At 42.8% G+C, this 22,570-nt stretch overlaps 2 protein-coding genes across 2 annotated transcripts; one reads left to right on the top strand and one right to left on the bottom strand.

The window, feature by feature from the left end:
* The first annotated feature begins 4,131 nt into the window (after positions 1–4,131).
* Positions 4,132–18,890, top strand: LOC102795942 (sodium/hydrogen exchanger 9B2-like). The gene is made up of 13 exons (XM_087832202.1): positions 4,132–4,257; positions 12,377–12,485; positions 12,698–12,868; positions 13,793–13,935; positions 14,039–14,166; positions 14,355–14,436; positions 16,547–16,640; positions 16,722–16,828; positions 16,912–17,061; positions 17,197–17,305; positions 17,496–17,632; positions 18,126–18,300; positions 18,418–18,890. Exons 1-13 carry the CDS (start codon positions 4,147–4,149, stop codon positions 18,456–18,458), a joined length of 1,557 nt encoding a protein of 518 aa, XP_087688328.1. The 5' UTR covers positions 4,132–4,146; the 3' UTR covers positions 18,459–18,890.
* On the bottom strand, positions 6,073–7,939 carry LOC148103298 (nuclear factor 7, brain-like). Its single transcript, XM_087832053.1, has one exon. It carries the CDS (start codon positions 7,905–7,907, stop codon positions 6,516–6,518), a length of 1,392 nt encoding a protein of 463 aa, XP_087688179.1. The 5' UTR covers positions 7,908–7,939; the 3' UTR covers positions 6,073–6,515.
* Positions 18,891–22,570: the final 3,680 nt, after the last annotated feature.

The raw sequence follows: 22,570 nt of genomic DNA, 5'->3' as shown, positions 1-22,570 counted from the left end.
CCAGAGATGTCCCGTGGGTACTGGCTTATCCTCGGTCACTGCAATAAAAAACAAACAAGCAAACTTAGCAAAAACAAGAACCACTAAAATCTCTACTCCAGCAAACAGGGCGTCAAATAAGCCATTACACCGCATATTCAACCAATAAAAGGGATAGGATAGAGGAGGACGAGCATACGGCCACGTTTTTTAATATTTCTGTCATATATTTGTGGGGGTCTCATGTAATATTGGTACCAAACCATTATCACACAGCTACAACTAATGGGTTTCAGCCCAGACTACAAAAGAATCCCACACATACTAGTAGCATGTGAAACCAACCCTGGGACATACAGATAAACACTGTGTGTCTCCAAACGTGCAGTGTTGGTCTTAGATATCATTTTCAAATATCTCAAGTTAGATTCAGAACCATCCTGAGTCTCATAACAAACACAAAGAGACGTGTCTTTCCTGCTTCTGCTTGTGTTGTTGTTTTTGGTGTTGATGTGTACGGCTGCAGCAGGAGAGCTGCAGCCGCTGAATGTGCTGTTACAGCGACTGTGGGATTACTGTAAGGGTGGACAGCGTGCGGCTCAGGGTGAGCTGGAGGGACCACGCTTAAATGAACATAAAAAATGTGCTAAGTAGATCGATATATACATGAGTGCAGGTGGTGATCAGTGCAAATGTGGCATGATGCAGTGAACACAGTGTAGGGTCATGTGTTAGTGGAACAGTCATATGGTTATTGTTCATGAGTCCAACAGCAGAAGGGAAGAAACTGTTCTTATGGCGAGAGGTTCTGGTGAGACTGGACCGGAGCCTCCTGCCTGAGGGGAGCAGGTCAAACAGACTGTGTCCAGGGTGAGAAGGGTCAGCTGAGATCCGAGCTGCAAGCCCCAGTGTCCTGGAGGTGTACAGGTCCTGCAGAGATGGGAGTCTGCAGCCAATCACCTTCTCAGCAGAGCGCACAACACGCTGCAGTCTCTGTTTGTCCCTGATGGTGGCTCCAGCGTACCACACGGTGATGGAGGAGGTGAGGATGGACTCGATGATTGCAGTGTAGAACTGCATCATCGTCCGTGTTGGCAGGTTGGATTTCTTCAGCTGCTTCAGGAAGTACATCCTCTGCTGGGCTAGAAGCGGGCGATGGGGGTATGTGGCGGGGCGTGTTCTGCGATGCAGGTTTGGTGGTGGTGATGTGTACGGCTGGCAGTGGGAGAGCTGCAGCCGTTGAATGTACTGCTCCAGCAACCGTGTGATTATTGTAAAAATAAACGATGCTGCGAACCATGAAAAAGCCATCGGGTCTGCCGTGGTGGCGATCTTTGTTTTGTTCTTTTATCTTAAGTGCACGCAAACCAGTAAAAGAAGTAAAACGAATACTGTTGATAAACTATAATACAAAAATTACAATTAAAATTCTCAACTGGTAAAAACATAATTAATATGTAAACAACTTAACAACCCCCAAAATGTCTAAGTCACGTGACGTGACAGCACAACACCGAAACATAACGTTGGGGGAGAGGGAGCAAAGTGTGCCTGCTCTGTGCTGACGCAGCGACCAGGCTGCTGTAAACAAGCAGAACTCAAAGTAAAGGATCAGTCTCACCAGGCTAGTATCGATCCGATACCGATGCCGACTTGTTATCGACACTATTGATGTTTGCTTCGATGTTTGCCAAAACTCATCAGAACATGTACCTAGTGTAACTTTTTAGATGCCATTTGTTACTTTTCAAATTCTATATGTATGAAGTTATGCAGGCTTGTTTGCACAACAAGGCTAAATAATGAAACTTTTCTGAATCTAAATGGTCTACAGTCGTCGTTTCAGTTGTTTCTGTGATTCACTGAAACATAATTACAAGCACTTCATACGTTTCAAAGGCTTTTTCGACAATTACATGACATGTATGCCAAGAGTCAGTATTTGCAGTGTCGGCCCTTCTTTTTCAGGACCTCTACAATTCGACTGGGCATGCTCTCAATCAACTTCTGGGCCAAATCCTGACTGATAGCAACCCATTCTGTCATAATCACTTCTTGGAGTTTGTTAGAATTTATGGGTTTTTGTTCGTCCACCCGCCTCTTGAGGATTGACCGCAAGTTCTCAATGAGATTAACATCTGGGGAGTTTCCAGGCCATGGACCCAAAATTTCAACGTTTTGTTCCCCGAGCTACTTAGTTATCACTTTTGCCTTATGGCACGGTGCTCCATCGTGCTGGAAAATGTGTTTCTTACCTCTTACTTTTATTTTTATTTAATTGCCATCTCTAAAGACATCTCTGAACATGAAAAATCTGTAAATCACATTATCATGTTATGTTTTTACCTTTTAAGAAGTTGTTGTTGTTGTTTTTTAGCATTTTTTAAATGGTAACAGCAATTATATGGAGTAAATTTTAGGGTCTTAATAATTCTTGACCATGAAATGCACCCACTATTCCTCATAAAATATGTTTGTAACATGAGGCCATTTGCATTTTTTTTTTATTTTTTCATTAATTTAAAGAAAATGCTGTTTTTGTATCACTACCCCACTCTTCCCCAAGTGGGGTCAAAAATGACCCCAAGCAGTTCCTGTGGGATCTTCTATGAAACTTTCATTCTTAGCAACTCTGACTGTCCCACTTACACTTCTGATGGATCAGGAATTAATTTTTACACAGTAACATACATGATTTATAGTCAGGGCTGCACATAAGTGGTCTACAGGTGTGCATTTGCTGTCAAAATAAAAGTATTCCCGGAAATTCAGAGAATACGCGCTTCTTTTGTGGTGGAGGAACACCAAAGTAGTTGCTTACAGAGCTTGCTTCTTCAACATCTTTAAGAGTTCTGAACAAATGTCTGTCCTCCTCCAGATTATCTTATGTACGCAAATGCGCGTTCCAACTTCTTATCTGGTGCATTCGCTGTCAAAATAAAAGACGCGAGTTTTCTGTGCATTTCAAACATTGTCCTTTCTTGTGTTTTTTAAAAAATATCTAAAGTAACATGGCTGCTATGAGGCCAGCTAGAATCCCTATGGACGTTGGCCTACAAATGATCAAGGACAGATGGGATGAAGAGCCCATCGGAGGCACTGACTCAGAATCTGACATCTCATAGAGGACCCAGACTATTGTCCCCCCCACTGAACAAGGCCAGTCAGATACAGAGGAGTCCTCTAAAGAGGAAATGGATATTGAGTCCAACAGAATGAGCCCCTCTTACTGCTCTAGCCACAATATTCTGAATTAGTCAGCCAGAGCTTGCACCTGGGTCTAATACTGTCTCCCCAATAGATGCATGGAAGATGTTCATGTCTGATAATATAATAGAAGAGGTGCTGACATGCACAAACATGGAGGCACGAAGAGTAGCCACAGACAGGGGAAAAGAGTGGAAAAATGTAATCAAACATAAGCTGGCCTTCATTTGATTGACCATTCTTGCAGGAAGTGAGAAGAACTGGGATGTACCAGTCGGTGTGCTTTTTGGGAGTCCTCTGCATAACCCATTGTTCAAGGCCACTATGTCAATTCAAAGATTTGAAGATATTCGCCCGTCTTGCACTTTGATGACAAGAGGACCAGAGCCTACCGACTGAAAACAAACCACGTGGCAGCTTTCCGCTACATATGGGCCTGTTCCTGGTCAACTGCAGGCAGAAATTCATCCTCAGTGATTGTGTTACAGTGGATGAACAACTTGTGCCTTTCAGAGGGAAGACCCAGCTTTTGCAGTATATGCCGAGCAAGCATACAAAAGTGATAGAAGTGATACAAAAACTCCAATTTCTTAAAATTAATGAAAAATAAATAAAAATGCAAAAGGCCTCATGTCACAAACATGTTTTATGAGGAATACCTCAAATATGAAAATATTACAACTCTTTGTTTTAAAGATTTTGAAGAATAAAAACCGAGTTTATTACAAAATGCATTGATTTTATTTGGGGTCATTTTTGACGCCACTCGTGGAAGAGTGTAGGTAGGTTGTGCATCCAAGGGTTAAGAGGTTTGGCAAGAAGAGGATAAAGGACACCTTACTCACAGTCCATGTCTCTAACCCAGTTAGCTCTCTCTCTTACACACACACACACACACACACACACACACACACACACACACACACACACACACACACACACAGGTGCATACACACACGCATGCACCTGTTCCTGGTAAAGGTAGGGAGTAAAGTTCAGGCTGGTCAAGAGGACAGAGAGATCTCCGTCCTGCCCCGGAGGAAGACGGAGGAGCTGGACGGCACGGCCACGGTGAGTGCTTGACGAGTCACCCCTGAAAGGCTATTTATAGAAAACATATGCATGTGTTGGGGTTGTTCCTGCTCCAGACTCTGTGATTATAAAGGTTTAGGCCAAATGTATGTGGACAGATGAGCACTGCAGCATTAACCAAGCAAAAGTCCTGGAGTCTATCCCAGCTGTCTCATAATGCAAAAAAGGGGTTTGTCAGCAACCTGGTGACAGTTAAGGCTTTAAGATGCCACCTGTGTTAGTGGTGATAAAGTTTCTGGTTTAGGCCGTGTGTCACATAATGCTGGGCTCACACTGTGCGATTTTCGGCCCATTTTGAGCTGATTTTTCAGTCATGCAATCGTTTTGGGGATCGGCCTTCATCGTGTGTCGTGCATCGTGTAGTATACGTGGGGTAACGAGAAGCGATTAACACCTCACGAGCAGCTCCCGATCATCAATCGTTTGGTCGTAAGAAAATCAAACCTGTTTGAAGTCCTGTCGGCCGTCGGGTGTCACCGCAGCCTCTCACACTGCGCACGCGCAAACACAGAAATGAAAGTGAGCAGCAGTGCAGCGTGATCTGGACACAAGCGATGGAGGCACAACTTGTAGAACTTTGGAAAGCTCATCTGAACAATTTCGATGTGGCCTCAAAAATTATCACGACCACCACAACCGTGAAAATAGTTGGATTTACACTGCTGCTCAATCACAGCTGCCTGGTCAATGTTTTTCAATAGCAATTTAGCAAAGTTGATGGTGTGTGCAGTAGCGGCATCGGTAAAAAAAATTGCTCATACTCATGCTGCCCCGACGTCAGCCAGCGCATATTAGGAATGTCGTAGACACCGATCAGTTTTCTATCGCCCATTTGCTGGGGGTAAGGACGCCCTCCGTTTGCGAGGTGCGCCTGCTGCTTGCGGCGCAGAGAGGAGAGGGCGGGGCGGCGGGGGATTCTCTGGCTGGCTGGAGCAGCGTCTAATAACCAACTTGCAAAATAAAACAGAATAAAAACAAACAACAAACACGAAAACACCAGAGATTATGATACAGACTTATAATTTGCACCGATGTTTTTCTATACGCGAAAAGTGAGCGTGAGAGCCCTCGGTGCGCCTGCTCGCTGCTGAAGTCAAAGTAAACTTCATTGTCATCTCCGCTACATACAGTCCAGTATATAGAGAGACGATGAGGCTCCAGTTACAGCAGTGCAAGTAAACAAACAATAAGTATTTAAGAGTAAAAAAAAATAAATATAGACTTTAGGACTCGGGGTGAAGGGATCAATAACAATTTAAAATGTATATTTTATATTTTGTTTATTTAAAGTCTCACACACAACCCGTTTTTAAAGTTTAAAAACAGAGAAAAGAAGTGTGTAGTGTGTAGCGATTTCCACAGTCGCTAGAGGCCGGGGATAGAGCCTGCCTATTTGCCTGACGCGCTGTCAACTTTACGCAATAATGTGAGAGGTGGAATTGCTTACTTGTTTATTAAAGTGCTTGAAAAGTTTACAGAGCAATAAAACATCACAGGCTCTAACGCAACAAGGGGAAACTCGTTGTGCAGCGGTCAACAAAAACTACGGCTACCCAGCCCTCCTCTCTGTCAAAACCCAACCAGTGAATGACAGACTGACAACACCCTCTTAATGTCGCCGCTAGCACCCACCTGACTCCCGTTACACATCACCATAGCAACCAAACAAATGAAAACCCAGTGATCCTTAAAATTCAATACATTTAATTATGACTCCTACAAGGAGAAACGAGCAAAAGACACACAATTCTGAGCTTATTTAGTTCTATTAATACACTGAAATCTCATTTGTGTCATGAAGAAAGTCTTTAATCAAACAGAATTCAAAGATCAGAAACATTTCATATATGGAGTTAAACATGAATCATTGTTTCAACAATAGATTTATTGTTGTCATAAACAGACAAGAAGACAACAACAAACTGCTCCTCCCATTCAACACATGTCAGTCCATATCCCAGCAAACGAAATCATCTCCATTTACACATCAAATAGAAACATGAATCACTTGTAATGATTAGAAACTTGATAGAATTTCAAATCTAGTTTGGGGAGTCATTCAGTGAGAAACAGTGAAATGATTTTCCATGTGAAAAGGTGGACAGCAGAAACAGAAAGAAACAGTGAGAACTAAAAGAGAAACAAAGAGCTTTGGAACAACGAGGCAGCAGGAGGACAGCTGCAGTTTAACAGCTTCAATTCACTGACAGGAAACAACATTAGAAACATCATCATCCTCAACTCATCTGCTGCACTGACACTGACACCTTCAACGGACACACCTTCACTTCATCAATAGTGTAAATATATGGAAACATCTTCTCAGTGAAAGTGTGTGTGAAGGTGTGTATGTGTGTGTTAGTATCAGGATCAGAGAACGACAGCTTTCCTCTGTTCCAGTCCAGATTCACTCTGATCCTCTGGAGCTTCTTCTGGAATGAGAGATCAGTGAGAGGAGCTGATGGTGAGAGTGCTGAGTATTCACCTTTATAGAACCGTATTCCCCATAATCCAGACCGTATGTCTCCCTTCCTCTGCACAGACTCTGCCAACACACCCAGTCCCCACCCTGTACTGTCTCCAACTTCAACATCCCAGCTGTGAGTCCCTGAGTTAAAGCCCTCAGAGCCCAGGACAGAGTAGGAATAATCAATCCTCTCTGGAATATCAGGAAGCTGCTGCCTCTTTCCTCTTCCTCTCACACTGGTCAGATCTTCAGACAGGATGAGCTTTGAATGAGCAGTGTTTGGGTCCAGAATGAGAGGAGTGTAGGAGACCATGTCCTTCATGTTGTTCCAGATGTTGAAGGTCAGGTTGCCCAGGTGTTTGGCCTGGTCTATCAGAGCTCCTGAGGGCAGCTGTGGATCATCCAGCAGGGGGCAGCGCTGGACTCTTTCCACTGCAGCCTTGTAGTTGTGCAGGAATGAGACGTCTTCAGCTCTCAGCTCCTCCTCTGTGGCTCTGACTGTGTCTGAAAGAGCTGCTATCTCTCTGCTCAGAGCCTCCATCTTCTCCTTCATCATCCCACTCTTCTGCTCCTCTTCCTCCCTCAGTGCAGCCAGCCTGGCCTCCTCTTCCTCTGCTAGAAACTGGTGAAGCTTCTTAAACTGCTTCTTAATCTGCCTCTCTGTGTGTCGGGCCTGGACCTTAATGTGTTCTGCTGTTTGATCAAACTTCACTTGAACTTCTTCACAAACCTTTAACTTCTTCTTTAAGGGCTCCAGAGTTTCCTGAAGTTCCTTCTTGTGTTGTTGTGCAGCTTCATCGATGGGTCTGAATCTGTGATTGGTGTGTTTTTCTGAGTCTCTGCAGACGACACACACTGGCTGCTGATGGTCCAGACAGAAGAGTTTGAGTTTCTCAGAGTGCAGACTGCAGAGAGCCTCTGAAGCTCTCTGATCTCTCTCCTGTAAGAACGACTCACACAGGTTCTTTAAAGCCAGATTTAAAGGTGGTTCATCCTTTGAAGATCTTCTGTTACAAACTGGACACTCGTGTGTTGGTCTCTCTCTCCACCATCTCTTCAGACAGTCTTTACAGAAGCTGTGGCTACATGACAGAAGAACAGGATCTCTGAAGACCTGCTGACAGACCGGACAGCAGAGATCCTCCTCTGATCTGGAAGCCATTGAGTCTGTGAGTGAAGCTGAAAACAGCAGACAGGAAGTACAGTCAGTCCTGGCTCCCCTCCCTCCTCTACCACCGTCACTGAAACTTCCTTTGAGTCGTGTTTTTGCTCAAACTCACCTTCAGTGTGTGGAGCGTCAGCAGCTTGAAGCAGCAGTGTTGGAGTTTTCCACTTTTCTCTCCTGTAGCTGGACTCACTCAGAGGAAGCTGCTAGTTTGGTCTGAGCTCAGTCTGATCGTCTGTGCGTCTCTCTTTACTGAGGACGAAGAACTTCCTGTTTCCTGGTTTGTCACATTTGAGTGACGTGAGGGGAGGAGACAAATGTTGCTGCAGCAAAATGCATGTTTTAGTGTGAGTTGGTTCATCTGATCTGGTTGTGTAAAAGTCACTGCATGACACTGAGTGTTACTTTTGTGTTACTGACACTCATCTCTGACATCTCTTTCTCTTACTTTCTTTTTTCTGTTATTTAGTAAAAAATCTTTCAAAGAAATAATGAATTCTCCACACGTGTGTGAAGGTTGCTGATACGTTCATCTAGCACAGACCTATTGCTGGAACGCCAAGACAATTCTACTACAATGGCAAAAACAAGACGCAAGTCACCAGAGCTCTTTGTGTTGCTCGTGCATGAGGGAGAGAACTGTGACGAGCATCGTTCCCTCCAAGTAAGCAAATGAATGTTAATAGTCAAACATAGAAATTAACATTTGCAAAATCATTCCAGCTTTGTGGTGCATCTCCTCCAGGTGTGTAAATCACACATGCAGAGTGGTTTGAGTTCCTCAGAGCTTCATAAATGTCTCTTCCAGTTGTTTCTATCACTGTCCATATGACCAGAGTCCAAATGTATGCAGACATGGGTATAACAAACATACCAGTTAGTTTTGCTGTTTGTCAATGTGGCTTTCAGTTATCTTCAAGGCTGCAGGCCTTTGTCAGCACTCCTGTTTTATGGCCTCTATCAACCCTCATCACCTCATTTCATGCATTCTTCCTGTGGGGGGATACTTATGACTCCTCTATTGTCCTTTCGTCTCTGCAGAAAACCTTTTTTGGAAAGGGTATTGGATTCAATTATTTTACTGCTGTTATAACCCCACCTGTTGAGTCACTTCAGCAGTCTTGTTCATGATGCAAATGACAACAACAATGACACAAAGGAAGACCCTCTTCAGAGTGTCAAAGTATGCATAGCACAGTGACACAGCATTAGGTGATGTTCATAGGAAATTGCTGTCAGTCATTCCCCGTCACCACCATAGCTTCTGGTTTCTGTTCACAGAATAATGATGCCATCCTTGAACTTCCTCTCTGCACGGTCGATTGGAGCTTGGAACGCTCCCCTCATCCTTCAGATCTCCATCTGTTGTCCACAATCTCCTCGTGATTACCTCTGGAAAGCCCCGTGGCACAGCTCTCCATCCAATGCAGCTTTATGGTCATTGCTGTGGTTCCAGAATCTTCTCATGATGACCAGTAGGTCCCCAAACAGCATGAACTTTGACCTCAACCCCTGCCTGGGCTGTCAGCTATGGTCCCTACTTCTCGCTGGGTCTCTGAAGATTTCTCAGGAGATTCCACCCTTGGGATCATTTCTTCCAGCAATGCTCTGCTGCACCTGTATCTCCTTACTAGAGGAAAATCTTCTATTTGGAAAACATGTCAACCATCATCAAACCAAATTTTCCTTTCAGTTCAGTGAACTTCACTTATCAAAAAAAGATAATTATTTATTATTTATTAATTATATTATTCGTTTATCACGTTTTCACTTTCACTTATAGGCCATCAAAGTGTTTATTATCTTTACCCAAATGATTGGAGCAGAACTTAAAATCTATAAGCTGTAAAAACTTTATATTTGAAGACTGAAAGAGACCCAGGAAGTGGTCACAGGACGAGGGTGACAGACTGTCTGAAGTAGTTAGAACAAGACAAGGCTGTTGGACCAGGTGTGCTTGCTTTTGAAACTGTGTCTTAATTCCACCTGTTTCACATACAAGGGTCAGTTCTACAGGCAGGAACATGGGTGTGCCGTGGGCTCCCCAGTTTCACCCATTGTGGGCAACTTGTATATGGAAGACGTGGAAAAGAGGGCTTTGCTATCCTACCCTGAAACACCACCAAGTCATTGGTTCAGGTATGTGGATGACACCTGGGTGAACACACAAACCTCCATCTCTGGTTTCTTTGACTGGAGGTTGTTGATGATTTGATGATTTCACAACACTGTATGTGATGTCACTGGTGATGTCATCTTCTCCATCTGCTGAAATGAGTTAAAGTAAACACTTTTATGATTTAAGAATCTAAATGGACCAAATTATGATGACAGAATGGAAACAAAATACCACAATGAATAAGAATGAATATGTACAAACCTTCAAGTTTCCTGTGAACTCATCGTCTCACCAGCAGAACCAGTAACACCAGTAGAACCACAACATAGACTGATCCAACAGGCAACAGCACAGAGAGAAGAGGAGGAGAGAGTGATGGAGGAAGAATCAGGAGGAGGTGTGTTTGTCTAAAATAAAGCAAACCCTGCCAGTAGCGGTTTTAGATACGGGCGACACGGGCGGTTGCCCGGGGCGGCATCGTGGTGGGGGGCGGCATCACGGGTATCGGCAAAAAAAAAAAAAAAATGCTCGTACTCATGCTGCCCCGACATCAGCCAGCGCATATTGGGAATATCACAGGCACCAATCGGTTTTCTATCGCCCATTTGCTGGGAGTAAGAGTGCCCTCTGTTTGCGAGGTGCGCCTGCTGCTTGCGGCACAGGAGAGGGCGGGGCGGCGGGGGATTCACTGACTGGCTGGTGCAGCATCTAATAACCAACTCAAAACAAAATAAAAACAAACCAACAAACATGAAAACAGCAGACATTATAATACAGACTTATAATTTGCACCGATGTTTTTTCAAAATTCTATAAGCCAAAAGTGAGCGAGAGCCCTCGGTGCGCCTGCTCGCTGCTGAAGTCAAAGTAAACTTTATTGTCATCTCCACTACATACAGTCCAGTATATAGAGAGACGAGACGACGAGGCTCCAGTTACAGCAGTGCAAGTAAACAAACAATAAATATAAGAAGAGAAAGAAAATAAATATACACTTTAGAACTCGGGGTAAAGGGATCAATAACAATTTAAAATTTAAAATTTACAGTTTGATGATTTAAAGTCACACACAACCTGTCAAAAGGGAAGGGGGGCCGGCTGCTTCCAAATAGAGCACATTTCATTCATAATGATGTAAATCCAAGCCCATTATGTATTCATGATTTGAATCCTGGGTTGTGTGAAATCTCAGAAATAAAGTGAATCTGTGAACTAAGGTGTAGGTGTGTTAGGTCATGTTGTGGTAAACCTCGAGTTGGGGGATTTGTGTTCATACTGGAGTGCAAAATCAAAACCAATGGAAGATGGACAAGAAAAGTTCAAAGCCATCAGGTGCTCAGTTTAGAAAAAAGAGAAAAGAAGAGGAGGAGAAACGAGCAAAAGATGCAGGTAAGCAGGTGTGTGATTGGATAATGGCAGTTCATCCTGAAACAATCAGAATCAGAATACTTTATTAATCTCTAAGGAAATTATGTGGGTTACAGTTGCTCCAAGAAGAAATGGTAAAAATAGCAACAGTAACAGACTAAACTCCAAACAATATATACAATAATATAATATTAATTAGTCATTGTTAATTGTTGATTTGTCCTGTTCTCATTGTATGACGAATTATGATGTCTGTTTAGTAGCCATTTGCATACTATGCATACTCTCTCCCTCTTCATATGTATGTGTGTGTGTGTGTGTGTGTGTGTGTGTGTGTGTGGGGGGGGGCGCCAGAGGGGGTGTTCGCCCAGGGCGCCTAACAGGCTAGGACCTCCACTGCGTGTGTGTGTCTGTGTGAGTGAAAGACAGAGAGGGGGAGCGAGCGACAGATTTTGTGTTATAAGCTTCATGTTATGGACGCACGGTGTGAGCACTCAGGTCGCATCAGAGCATCAGGCCGTATAGTGTGAAAAACAAAACTTGCACAGTGTGAGCCCAGCTTAAGACATAAAGACTGGTTGGCAATGTTCTGGAAATGATCAATTGCTAAAAAAAAATGTATTTCCCCATCCGGTTGGTGGGTGGTAGCAGGAGGCAGTAACTATGAAACCGGTTGCTAAAGGAAGTAGTTTCTAGCAATCTCTAGCTGAAATTTGTTGCAACTTGTGCTCTTTGTCAGTTGGAAGTACTTGAAAGACAAATGTCCTGTGATCAGCAATATTTCAGACGAGGTGGAGTCTTCTATGCAAACTGCAGTAATCTGTTGAGATATTTGTTCCCTAGCATTTAGTGGTTGCCATGGCATTACCAGGCAGTATCTAGGCAAGTGTGATCAGGTGATTAAGGTCCAATTTTCTGACTTGATCATATGTATTAAATAAAAATCAAAAACAAAAAACAAAAATCTGTGTGTGGACAGATGACGATGCCATCATCTGAGTCGCCCTCCTCATGCTGCGCGTCCTGTATCAGTCTGAAGGACAGATGTCCTCGACCTCCGGGACTCGTCAACCTGCTCATCACTAAAGGTAACAAACACTCATGATGTGAGAATTATCAGCCCAAAGACCAGAAGTGGGTCGAGTATCCAAAAATTGTACATTGTAAAAACATCAACACCAATTCTAATTTCCAGATTCCAGTTTTTCACAACATAAAGCCTGAATATGTGTCTAACTATCAGAGAAAGAGAAAAACTATGAAACTTAACGAGTCTAAAAGATGTCACGTCTGCTTGCAGTCTGTTTGTTTGCTCTGCTGTTCGGAGTCGTCTGGTCCATCACAGGAAAAGAGTGTTTACCTGGAGGGAACCTGTTCGGCATCATCATCCTCTTCATCTGCTCCGTGCTGGGAGGGAAGCTGGTGGGAATGATCCAGCTGCCCACACTGCCCCCCTTTCCTCCACTGCTTGGTACAGCCCAGTAACTTATTGTGTTGTAGTCTCATCCAGATTAATAGAGGTCATGTAAAACTTAATAAATACTTCCTGTGTTAAATGTAGAGTTTACAGTGTAGCCCATGCAAGTTCCCAGTGTTATGTGCTGCAATTGTGCAGCTAGAACACTAGGGGGTGCTGGGATTTCTCTCTTTGAGAACGATCCATTCTCCATCAATCCAACCACTCGCTTTCAGTCAATGTTTTGCATTATAATATGTTCTACTTTCAGGGGTGTACGCAATGTTATGTAGCGGCTTTGGTTTGAAAAACACAAACACAAAAGCTGCCACATATTTTGCTGTTTTTGTAGTTTTACTAAAGTTCTTTTGTAGTCCATTTGAAAGTTGTGGTTGGTGGTTGTGAAAGAAAAAGTCAAGTTCGACTTGGCTCAGTTTAATCACATGGGCCTCTGCTATTCAGTGATCAATGCTATTTTATTTTCTTATAAGAAGGAGAAGGAGAACAGTCCTCATATGTGACATAAATGGACATTTGAATATTGGAACATCCATGATACACACCAAAATAATGCATAATGGGAAAGTATAAAGGCAGTGTTAATCCACTCTATAATACAGCCTGCATCCCTAACAGTACTTCATACATACAAACTTTTTCAACTATATTACCTGAAAATCTTCACTGCTTATTATTTCTTCATGTCAGTAAAACTTGAATTGTTGTCCCCTTATCCTATGTACAGTATCTATCAGTAAGTATATGTAGACACTTAGACGTACATTGCAATTTCAAATAAAATACAATTAAATTCCATTTAATTTTAGGGGGATCACACTCTCAGTCACAGGCCATATCACAAAGTGCTACCACGCATTATGTTAGTTATGGTCCTTACAACTACAGCATGCCTGTACAAACGTGCGTGCATGTGTGTAGGTATGCTGCTGGCGGGTCTGCTATTGCGTAATGTTCCTTACGTAACGGACGCCATCTTCATCGACACTCACTGGTCTGCAGCTCTGAGGAACATCGCCTTGTCCATCATCCTGACCAGGGCTGGTCTGGGCCTCAACCCTGAGGTACACAAACATTCAAACACTGTAGCAGCATACAATTCCTGACATGCTGGTAGTTACACACAGAAAATCAAATGCAGTCTCTTAAATCCTTGTTTGCATGCAGGCTTTAAGTCGACTGAAAGCAGTGTGCGTACGTGTTGCAGTTGGACCCTGTATGGTGGAAGCCTGCACTGCTGCTGTGGTTTCTCACTTCCTGCTGGGTCTGCCATGGGTTTGGGGTTTCATACTGGGGTAATTTGCGCACACACATACACACACAATGGTCTTAGTCAATACTTTAGTTGACATGTTGGAATCTCTTTAAACAGACTTTAAACAGGTGGTTTCTGCATGTTAATTGCAGCTATTTCTCTCTGTATGGCTGATCCAAAGTAAGTAAAGTGACACTCACTGTATCTGTGGTGTGTGTGTTTGTGCAGTTTTGTACTGGCTGCCGTTTCTCCAGCAGTTGTTTTTCCTTCAATGCTGCTTCTGCAGAGAGAAGGATATGGAGTGGAGAAGGTAAATTATCACCCGTTACTATCATCACTACATTTGACTGATGAAAGGTTCATCCTGCCAGAAGGGGCAGCGTATGGGTGGAAAAAGAGATGAGCCTGAGATGAGTCTATAGAAATGACAAAACATGTGTGTAGGCTTATGCAGAGCAAGTATAACCTAAAAATAACAGCCAGAGGACTCTAGAACTCCTGTAATGGCTCTAGCTCCATCAACACATTCTGAGTGATTGCTAAGCTTCCTAATTGTGTCCTGGCCCCTTTACAAGGACCCACAGTGACCTCTAGGAGACCCACTGTGGTCCTTAATACCTTCTACAAAGTTACAAGCTTAAGCAGAATCAGAATACTTTATTGATCCCTTATTGATTTGATTTGATTTTTTATAGTCCTCCACAATGTCCACATTGACCCCCTGGATTGAAACAGGGGTCGAGTGTTTCCTGATTTTCCTGAAGTCCATGATCAGTTCCTTGGTCTTTGCTACATTGAGCTGCAGATGATTCTGCTCACACCACGTGAAGGAGTCAACCACAGCCCGATACTCTATCTCATCATCCCTGCTGATGCATCCAACCACGGCAGAGTCATCAGAAAACTTCTGAAGATGGCAGGTCTCTGTGCAGTGGCTGAAGTCTGTGGTGTAGAAGGTGAAGAGGAAGCGGGAGAGGACGGTCCTTTGTGGCTCCCCTGTGTTGCTGATTAAATGTCAGACACACTGTGGAAGACGCACTTATTGTGGTCTTCCTGTCAGGTAATCAACAATCCAGGACACCAGAGAAGCATCCACCTGCATTGCTGTTAACTTATCACCCAGGAGGGTCAGCCTGATGGTGTTGAAAGCACTGGAAAAGTAAAAAACATGACCCTCACAGTGCTCGCCGGCTTGTCCAGGTGGGTGTGGACATGATTAAGCAGGTAGCTGATGGTGCCCTCTGTTCTGAGACTAGGCTGGTAAGCAAACTGAAGGGGATCCAGATGTGGTCTGACTATGGGTCGGAGCTGGTCCAAGATGAGCCTTTCCAGGTTCTTCATGATGTGGTAGGTCAATGCCACGGGCCTGTAATCCTGGGGGCCACTGGGACGTGGTGTCTTTGGTACAGGAACGAGGCATGATGTCTTCCACAGTACTGGGACCCTCTTCAGACTCAGGCTCAGCATGAACAGTTTATGGAAGACTCCACAAAGCTGGGGGGCACAGGTCTTGAGGATGCGGAGACTCACTTAGTCTGGTCCAGCAGACTTGCTTGAGTGGAGTCTCCTCATTTGCATCTGAACCTGGTCTTGAGAGAAAGTGATGGGTGGTGGAGGGGTGTCAGGAGCATCCCTTGAAGCTTTTAATAGGATAGTGATTCAGTAACAATACCCTTCTAAAGGATTTGTAAACCTTATCAGTTATCCCTCCAAATTAATCCATAAACTTGTAATACACAAGCAGATGTCAGGGTTCCTGGGCCGCTGACCCGGTATTTTCAGTTCATGTTCATTGTTTATCTGCATGTTCTACTTCCTGTTTTATTGTGTTAGCCTTACTCTGTGCATTATGTTCTAGTTCTCTTCCCATTTATCTTTAGTTCAGATTATGATATGAACATATGATATGATTAGTATCATATGTTCAGCTGTTCACTCACCTGTCTCTAATCACTCATCCTTCAGCCTGTGTATTTATGTTCCTCAGTTCCACCAGTCCAGTGTCGTGTCATTGATGTTGATGTTGATGTTGTCTACGCCATACGTGTTTCCAGTCCAGCCAGCCAGTTCAATCTTTTCAGTTCAGCCAGCCCTCCGTTTCCTGTCCTGTTTCATCCGCTCACCATAATAAATCACCAGTCTTCACCTACCTGCGAGTCCTGCGTATGGGTTCTTTCTTCCTCGCCTCCACACAACTCCTGACAGTAGAATCCCTTCAGCTACTTAGTAGTAGCTACTACAGCTACTTCTAAAGGTCTCAAAATACTTGAAGTTTATTTAAATTAAAGCGACACTCCTAATCACCCAAAAGAGCTCAAGGCTCCTTCAGGATTGACTAATAGTTAAGCTTCACCAACTCAAGAGCTTCCAAAGGGTCAAGAACATTCAAAGCTCTAATGTCACTGTGTGTTGTTCTTCAGGGAATCCCCACCCTCCTGATTGCCGCTGGAAGCTTTGATGTTATTCTCGCCATAACAGGATTCTCTACTTGTTTGGGAATCGCCTTCTCTACAGGTCAAAGAAAGTTTTTCTGTCCTGTGCTTTATGGTTTGTGTTTTTTCTAGTCTACATGGTCTCGTTGTGTTTGTCCTGCAGGTTCTACATGGATGAACATACTGAAGGGTCTGCTGGAGGTGGTGGGAGGCATCGTAGCTGGTATGATCCTGGGCATGTTCTTGTGCTGCTTCCCCAGCAATGACCAGGTCTAACATTTTTTTATTAATATGATTTTTCCTTTTTTAATTGTTCATAAAATGTGTCTTTAATATCTTCTGTCTGATCGCAGGAGGATCTGGTATTGAGGAGGACCCTCATGTTGCTGGGTCTGTCCACATTTTCAGTCTTCACCAGTAATGTTATTGGTTTTTCTGGAGCTGGAAGTCTCTGTACACTGGTGCTGGCTTTCCTGGCTGCACTGGGCTGGAAGACTGAAAAGGTATCATATATCAGGATCACTTTAACCTGCATCCCGCCCCTTGGATTTTGCCATGTTTACCCTAAATCAACATGTTTTTTAATGGCTGGCACCATGGAATATGGTTAATCCAGGTATCTCTAACTTCGCAATCAGGCACCAGTAGCAGAAATGGTGGGTCGGTCATGGGATGTATTTCAGCCACTTCTCTTTGGTCTGATTGGAGCTGAGATCATGATTAAAGCACTCAGCCCAAGTACTGTGGGTAAGAACATTATACTACCAGTATATTTCAGTTAGACTTTGCTCCATTTGGGTCTAGATTTTGTTCTCAGTTACTAGGAGCCCAGTGGGCCCAGTAATCAAAGAGCTTTAACCTGCAGAGCAAAACATTTCACTGCTTGAGGAAATTTAAGATATTGGTTTCCTCTTTGTTGTTGTGTGTATGCCCTTAGGTCTGGGTATGGCCTGCATTCTTATTGGTCTGGTGATCCGTCTACTTGTCACCTTCCTGTTGGTTCATTATGGAGGATTCAACCTAAAAGAGAAGCTCTTCATTTCTGTGGCCTGGCTGCCAAAAGCTACTGTGCAGGTCTGTGAGTGTGTAATCCTGATATTAGACTGCTAGACGATATTCATTTTTCAAGAATAATGTACCCGGCTTTATTAAACCAGAACTAGAAATACTTCAGACTTATCCAGAAACTTCTAAAGGATCCATAACGTCTCTTTACACTCCTAAAATGCCACTGGTGTCCAGAACAGCCACTAAAATTATCCACACATATCTTGTGTTTTATAAACCACTGAAATCACTAGATTGAATTGATTAGAACTACCTATATGGCTCCTGAATTCTCTTTATTGACTTCTAAAACCTAAATTACTACACTAATCTCACAAACATGTTCTAGCTTGTCATTAGTCATGAAACCCAAGGCCCTATACATCTTCCTCAGTTATGACTAAAAACTAAAAAAGTACCTTTTGGTTTCCTTAAAACCACCTCTGTGATTTTAATGATACATGCCTTCATTGCTAATCTGCACTTCTCCTGAGCAGTTATTTATGTCTGTATGTGCTAGGCTGCCATTGGCTCCAAGGCATTGGACATGGCGAGGAAGGAAGGGGACGAGGCCTTAATTAAGTTTGGTTTGGACGTGCTAACATTAGCGGTGTTAGCCATCTTAACCACAGCTCCAGTTGGTGCACTGGGTATCGGACTGGCTGGACCACGTCTCCTGGCCCGGCAGGTCAAAGGTCATTAAAAACATCTACACACTGTGTAGTGGCTTCATAATTTTACTCTAAAATCAATTCAAATTCAAATCACTGAATGTCTTTTTTCCCCTCCTTTTCTAAAACTCCCGACCTCAGCAGAAGAGACGGAAGGTGAAGCTACACCATCTTACCTGTGAGAGTGTTACACCATCTTATCCACCTTATCCTTCTAATCAAATAATTGTTGAATCATTATACGGCCACATTATGCCTTTGATTAAAGATTGTGAAATCATTACACTGTTTTATGATGCATTATACTGCTGAGTTATGAGAAATGCTGTTTGTGTAAAATCATGGCCTTCCTTTTCTGATTACAAAGAGAACAGAACATACTGTAGAGGTTTTCTGCCCCATCTCATCAGGAGGAGATAAAACAGGAAGCCAAGGCCGTCACTTAGGTGCTGTAAGATAGAAAGAATGTGAGGATTTAAGCTTTATGGCCCTGAAGGGAAGGGGAAAAAGCTGTAAGAGTCTAACTGTTGGACATTTCGAGATGTCGCCAGACACCCTACTGTGCACATCTCCTGTCTGGACATCGGTAAGGCTCAAAGTGTTGTATGGAAGAATGAGAACTGTATGGAATAAAGCGATTTTTGATTGAGCATTTATACACCGAGTGTTGTTCTTCCTTCAGCCCAAAGATGGTAAATGGTAAATGGCCTGTATTTGTATAGCGCTTTACTAGTCCCTAAGGACCCCAAAGCGCTTTACACAACCAGTCATCCACCCATTCACACACTGGTGATGGCAGCTACATTGTAGCCACAGCCACCCTGGGGCGCACTGACAGAGACGAGGCTGCCGGACACTGGTGCCACCGGGCCCTCTGACCACCACCAGTAGGCAACGGGTGAAGTGTCTTGCCCAAGGACACAACGACCGACGCTGTCCAAGCCGGGGCTCGAACCGGCAACCTTCCGATTACAAGGCGAACTCCCAACTCTTGAGCCACGATCGCCAAAGATGAAAGAATTGGGGTATTTAACATACCGCAACGGGGCCGTTCAAGAAAACGACAGCTTAAAAAACTCCTTATATACCAACTGTATATACAATATATTGGTATGTCCACACATAATGTAAATGATAATCAGAGTTTAGCTGCAGTTCATTTATATATACTGGCTGTAGGTTTCTCCTATTGTCTCATATAGTCAGGTTAGATAAATTTGCATAAATAAATTTGTACATTTGCAAATGTTCATATTTTTATTAGGCTATTATTAGTAAAGCAAATGTGTTAAAAGTACTGATATATTCTGTGTTATAACATTTTACATATTTCAGCTATTTTACAACCCTTTGAAATGAACTCTGTTTGTTAAGCGTCACATGTCTGAGCTACATCGGTCTTATATATACTGGTGGGAACCCCCATGTTTGTATGAACAAACATGGGAGTTCATACGTCACATGTTGGTGACGCCCTTCTACAAGGCCGTCACCAACATGTCCTTTGCAGTGTTGTAAACTATACTATGTTGATTTTTATGCAGCATTTGTTTTTGTTAATCCAATTATTAATTTTACATTACACTATAATGTTATCAGCTCATTAACAGTGACAGTATGTGTTTTATAAACCAATTCCTGGTTAGCTAGTGTCAATATAGGCTAAAATATATTTGCCACACCAGATTTAGATCTCGCAAAAGTTGAATTCCAACAATGGCGGCAGCTACTTAGTTGTAATATTACTCTTTCTGGGTCACAAAATACACTTTTAAGATATTTTGAGGCGTGAATGTAGTTGTGTAAACGTCAGATACCTGCTCGCTTTACAAGACTTCACATATTTGCAAAAGTGCTCCGACGTTTTCGGAGATCTGACATCCACTAGCTCGAAGCTAACGGGAGATCGAGACCTACTACAGCCTGGAGAAACATCGCTTTCCCGGCACATCGTGCCTCGACCTCCTGGTCGGCTTCGAGCTGGCAGCCTCCGAAGAATGTGGCTAAAACTTTTGCGAGATCTCGCAAAAGTCCGTCTTAATTTTTTTTCTCCCATGTCCCCTGCGGGGCTCCGTATGGAGGAGCTGTGTTGCCCGTTCTGGAAAACAACATCAAATATGGAAGTCATGTTTAATCTTAAATGAGCGGGTCTATTGTCTAATGACATTTTCAGTGGAAAATGTTATTATATTGTTATTATTGTTATATGTTATTATATCTTTTTAAAAAAGATATGATAACATAATCTCATTTAATATAATACAAAATAATACAAGATCTTCTGAATGTTTATCATAGCATCTTTCACATGTACCACATCCCTGTAATTATTTTATATGTCACTGTGATCAGCTGTGGTTTAAATGCACATTTTTAATTCAAGCCACAATAAAATGTTTATCACCAAAGTTAGAATTTTAATTAGGATTTCTCTCGTGTGTATACACATGGGATTTCATATCACAAGATGAGATCTCCTGATGCTTTTCCTCTCAGTGCCTTGGATGTTCTACTGAAAAACCAATGGCAGCACAAACTTGACACTAATCATGGGTCTAAAGATGAAAAACGACATGTACTTGAGTTTGTTACTCAAATCCACCAGCTGCTGTCTGAACACACTGAGATTTAATTATAGAGGACTTTTAAGATCCCCCAAGTCCACCAGTGATAGCAGTATTAATACCTTTTAGTGCTGCTTGTTAGTAAAGTGGACATCAACAGGAAAAGAGCAAAAACTGAGCTGCTGTAGGTGTTTCCTTAACTTGATTGGACCAAAGCACTTAAACACCAACCGCTTGATGGAGGCAATGACTGGCAGCTATCAGGTCTTAGAAATAACAGTAGCTTAAGCTAATCGCTAAATCCAAGTGCCAGTATTAATGCAACAAGCCTCTCCACCACACCACAAGCAAGCAAATAAGTCACTACACTGCTTAATAAACCAATAAAATGGATAGTATAGAGGAGGACGAGAACACCTGTAACTGTTGTAGAGCCTGATTAACACTGCCTGGTTATCTGGCTGAGTGCTGAATGAGCCAGCTGTGCTCTTGGGTGTGCCAGGACAGCCACACAACATCTAAGTGTGGGAAGAGGACTTTTGATTTACATTAAAAAACTAGAGTCTACTAAATAGATATCCTTTAAAGCACTGCAGAACAGGACCTTTAATACCTACAGCATGCTCTAGTTGCTATAATAAAATATCATGGTCCACAACACTGAATGTGTGCTTTAGAGCAGGTAACGCTATAAGATTACCTGCTGTTCACCATTCGTGGCCTCCCTGTTTCGTGGATTTTTTGTGTGCAATTTTGCATGTTTTTTTTAAACAGCGCATTGTGTTCTGCTTCCTCATTGGCTGTAGACCACTGTCAATCAGTCTCGTGCCGTGTCTCCTGTACAGTACAGAATGCATTCAGCTTGTCAAATTCCCATAAATCTTCGATCACTGCCGTGTGACTCTGAAGTGTTGTACTGTAAGTTTTCTCCCCAACATACAACAATGTCAACGAAACGTTTTGCAATCAAAGGCACCTGTGGTAGCACCCAAAAGGCAGAGGAAGATGATAACCATTGCACAAAAAGTTGGACATCTGGACATGCTAAAGAAAGGTAGAAGTTACCGTATTTTTCAGATTATAAAGCTTGCCGGATAAAAAGGCGCATTAAGCGAAACAAAACAGTCAGATAAGTTCAACTTTACTCAGCTCATTCTTCTTGCTTCCTCTACTTCGTATGATTGATTCATAAATGTTGAATTCTCTGGCAGCTGCTCTATTCTCATGTTCTGGACCTGAAAACAGGGTTTGATCTTTGGTTTCATTCTATAATACTGGACTTATTTTTCTACGATGGCTTGAACTTTGAGGGTGTTTAAAAGTGTCTAAGAAAAGTGTATAAAGCATGTAGTGAGGGGTATTACAGCCTTAAAACATCTATAATAATTATAAAATATAAAGCCTGCTACCATGTATGTATACCACAATACATGTGGTTTAAAAGAGCAAAGATGGTAAAATCCCAGAGCTCAGGCATTCGAAACAAGACCTCACAAACCATTTATTTTGCAAACAGTTCGCACCAATCTCAGCACGTTACCACAGGAACCAAAGACCAGGTACTGTCAAGAACAGAGGTGAGAATATTCACTCACATATTTTAAAATATTTTTTTATATATTCTTTGGGATCTCATGTAATATTGGTACCAAACCATTATCACAGAGCTACAACTACTGGATTTCAGTGCAGATTATAAACCATCCCACACACATACTTGTAGTCTGTAA

The sequence above is a fragment of the Neolamprologus brichardi genome, chromosome 3 (assembly GCF_056152115.1).
Source record: "Neolamprologus brichardi isolate AB-2024 chromosome 3, ASM5615211v1, whole genome shotgun sequence".
Classification (NCBI taxonomy): Eukaryota; Metazoa; Chordata; class Actinopteri; order Cichliformes; family Cichlidae; genus Neolamprologus; species Neolamprologus brichardi.
This window is presented reverse-complemented; position numbering and strand designations above follow the sequence as displayed.

What these genes read in the sequence shown, in the direction of transcription:
- LOC102795942 (XM_087832202.1), top strand. Translation starts at nt 4,147, where the DNA reads ATGCACCTGTTCCTGGTAAAGGTAGGGAGTAAAGTTCAGGCTGGTCAA. An exon ending in AGCTGGACGGCACGGCCACG is followed by an intron (nt 4,258 to 12,376) that starts GTGAGTGCTTGA and finishes GTGTGTGGACAG; the next exon opens with ATGACGATGCCATCATCTGA. An exon ending in ACTCAGCCCAAGTACTGTGG is followed by an intron (nt 17,306 to 17,495) that starts GTAAGAACATTA and finishes GTATGCCCTTAG; the next exon opens with GTCTGGGTATGGCCTGCATT.
- LOC148103298 (XM_087832053.1), bottom strand. Translation starts at nt 7,907, where the DNA reads ATGGCTTCCAGATCAGAGGAGGATCTCTGCTGTCCGGTCTGTCAGCAG.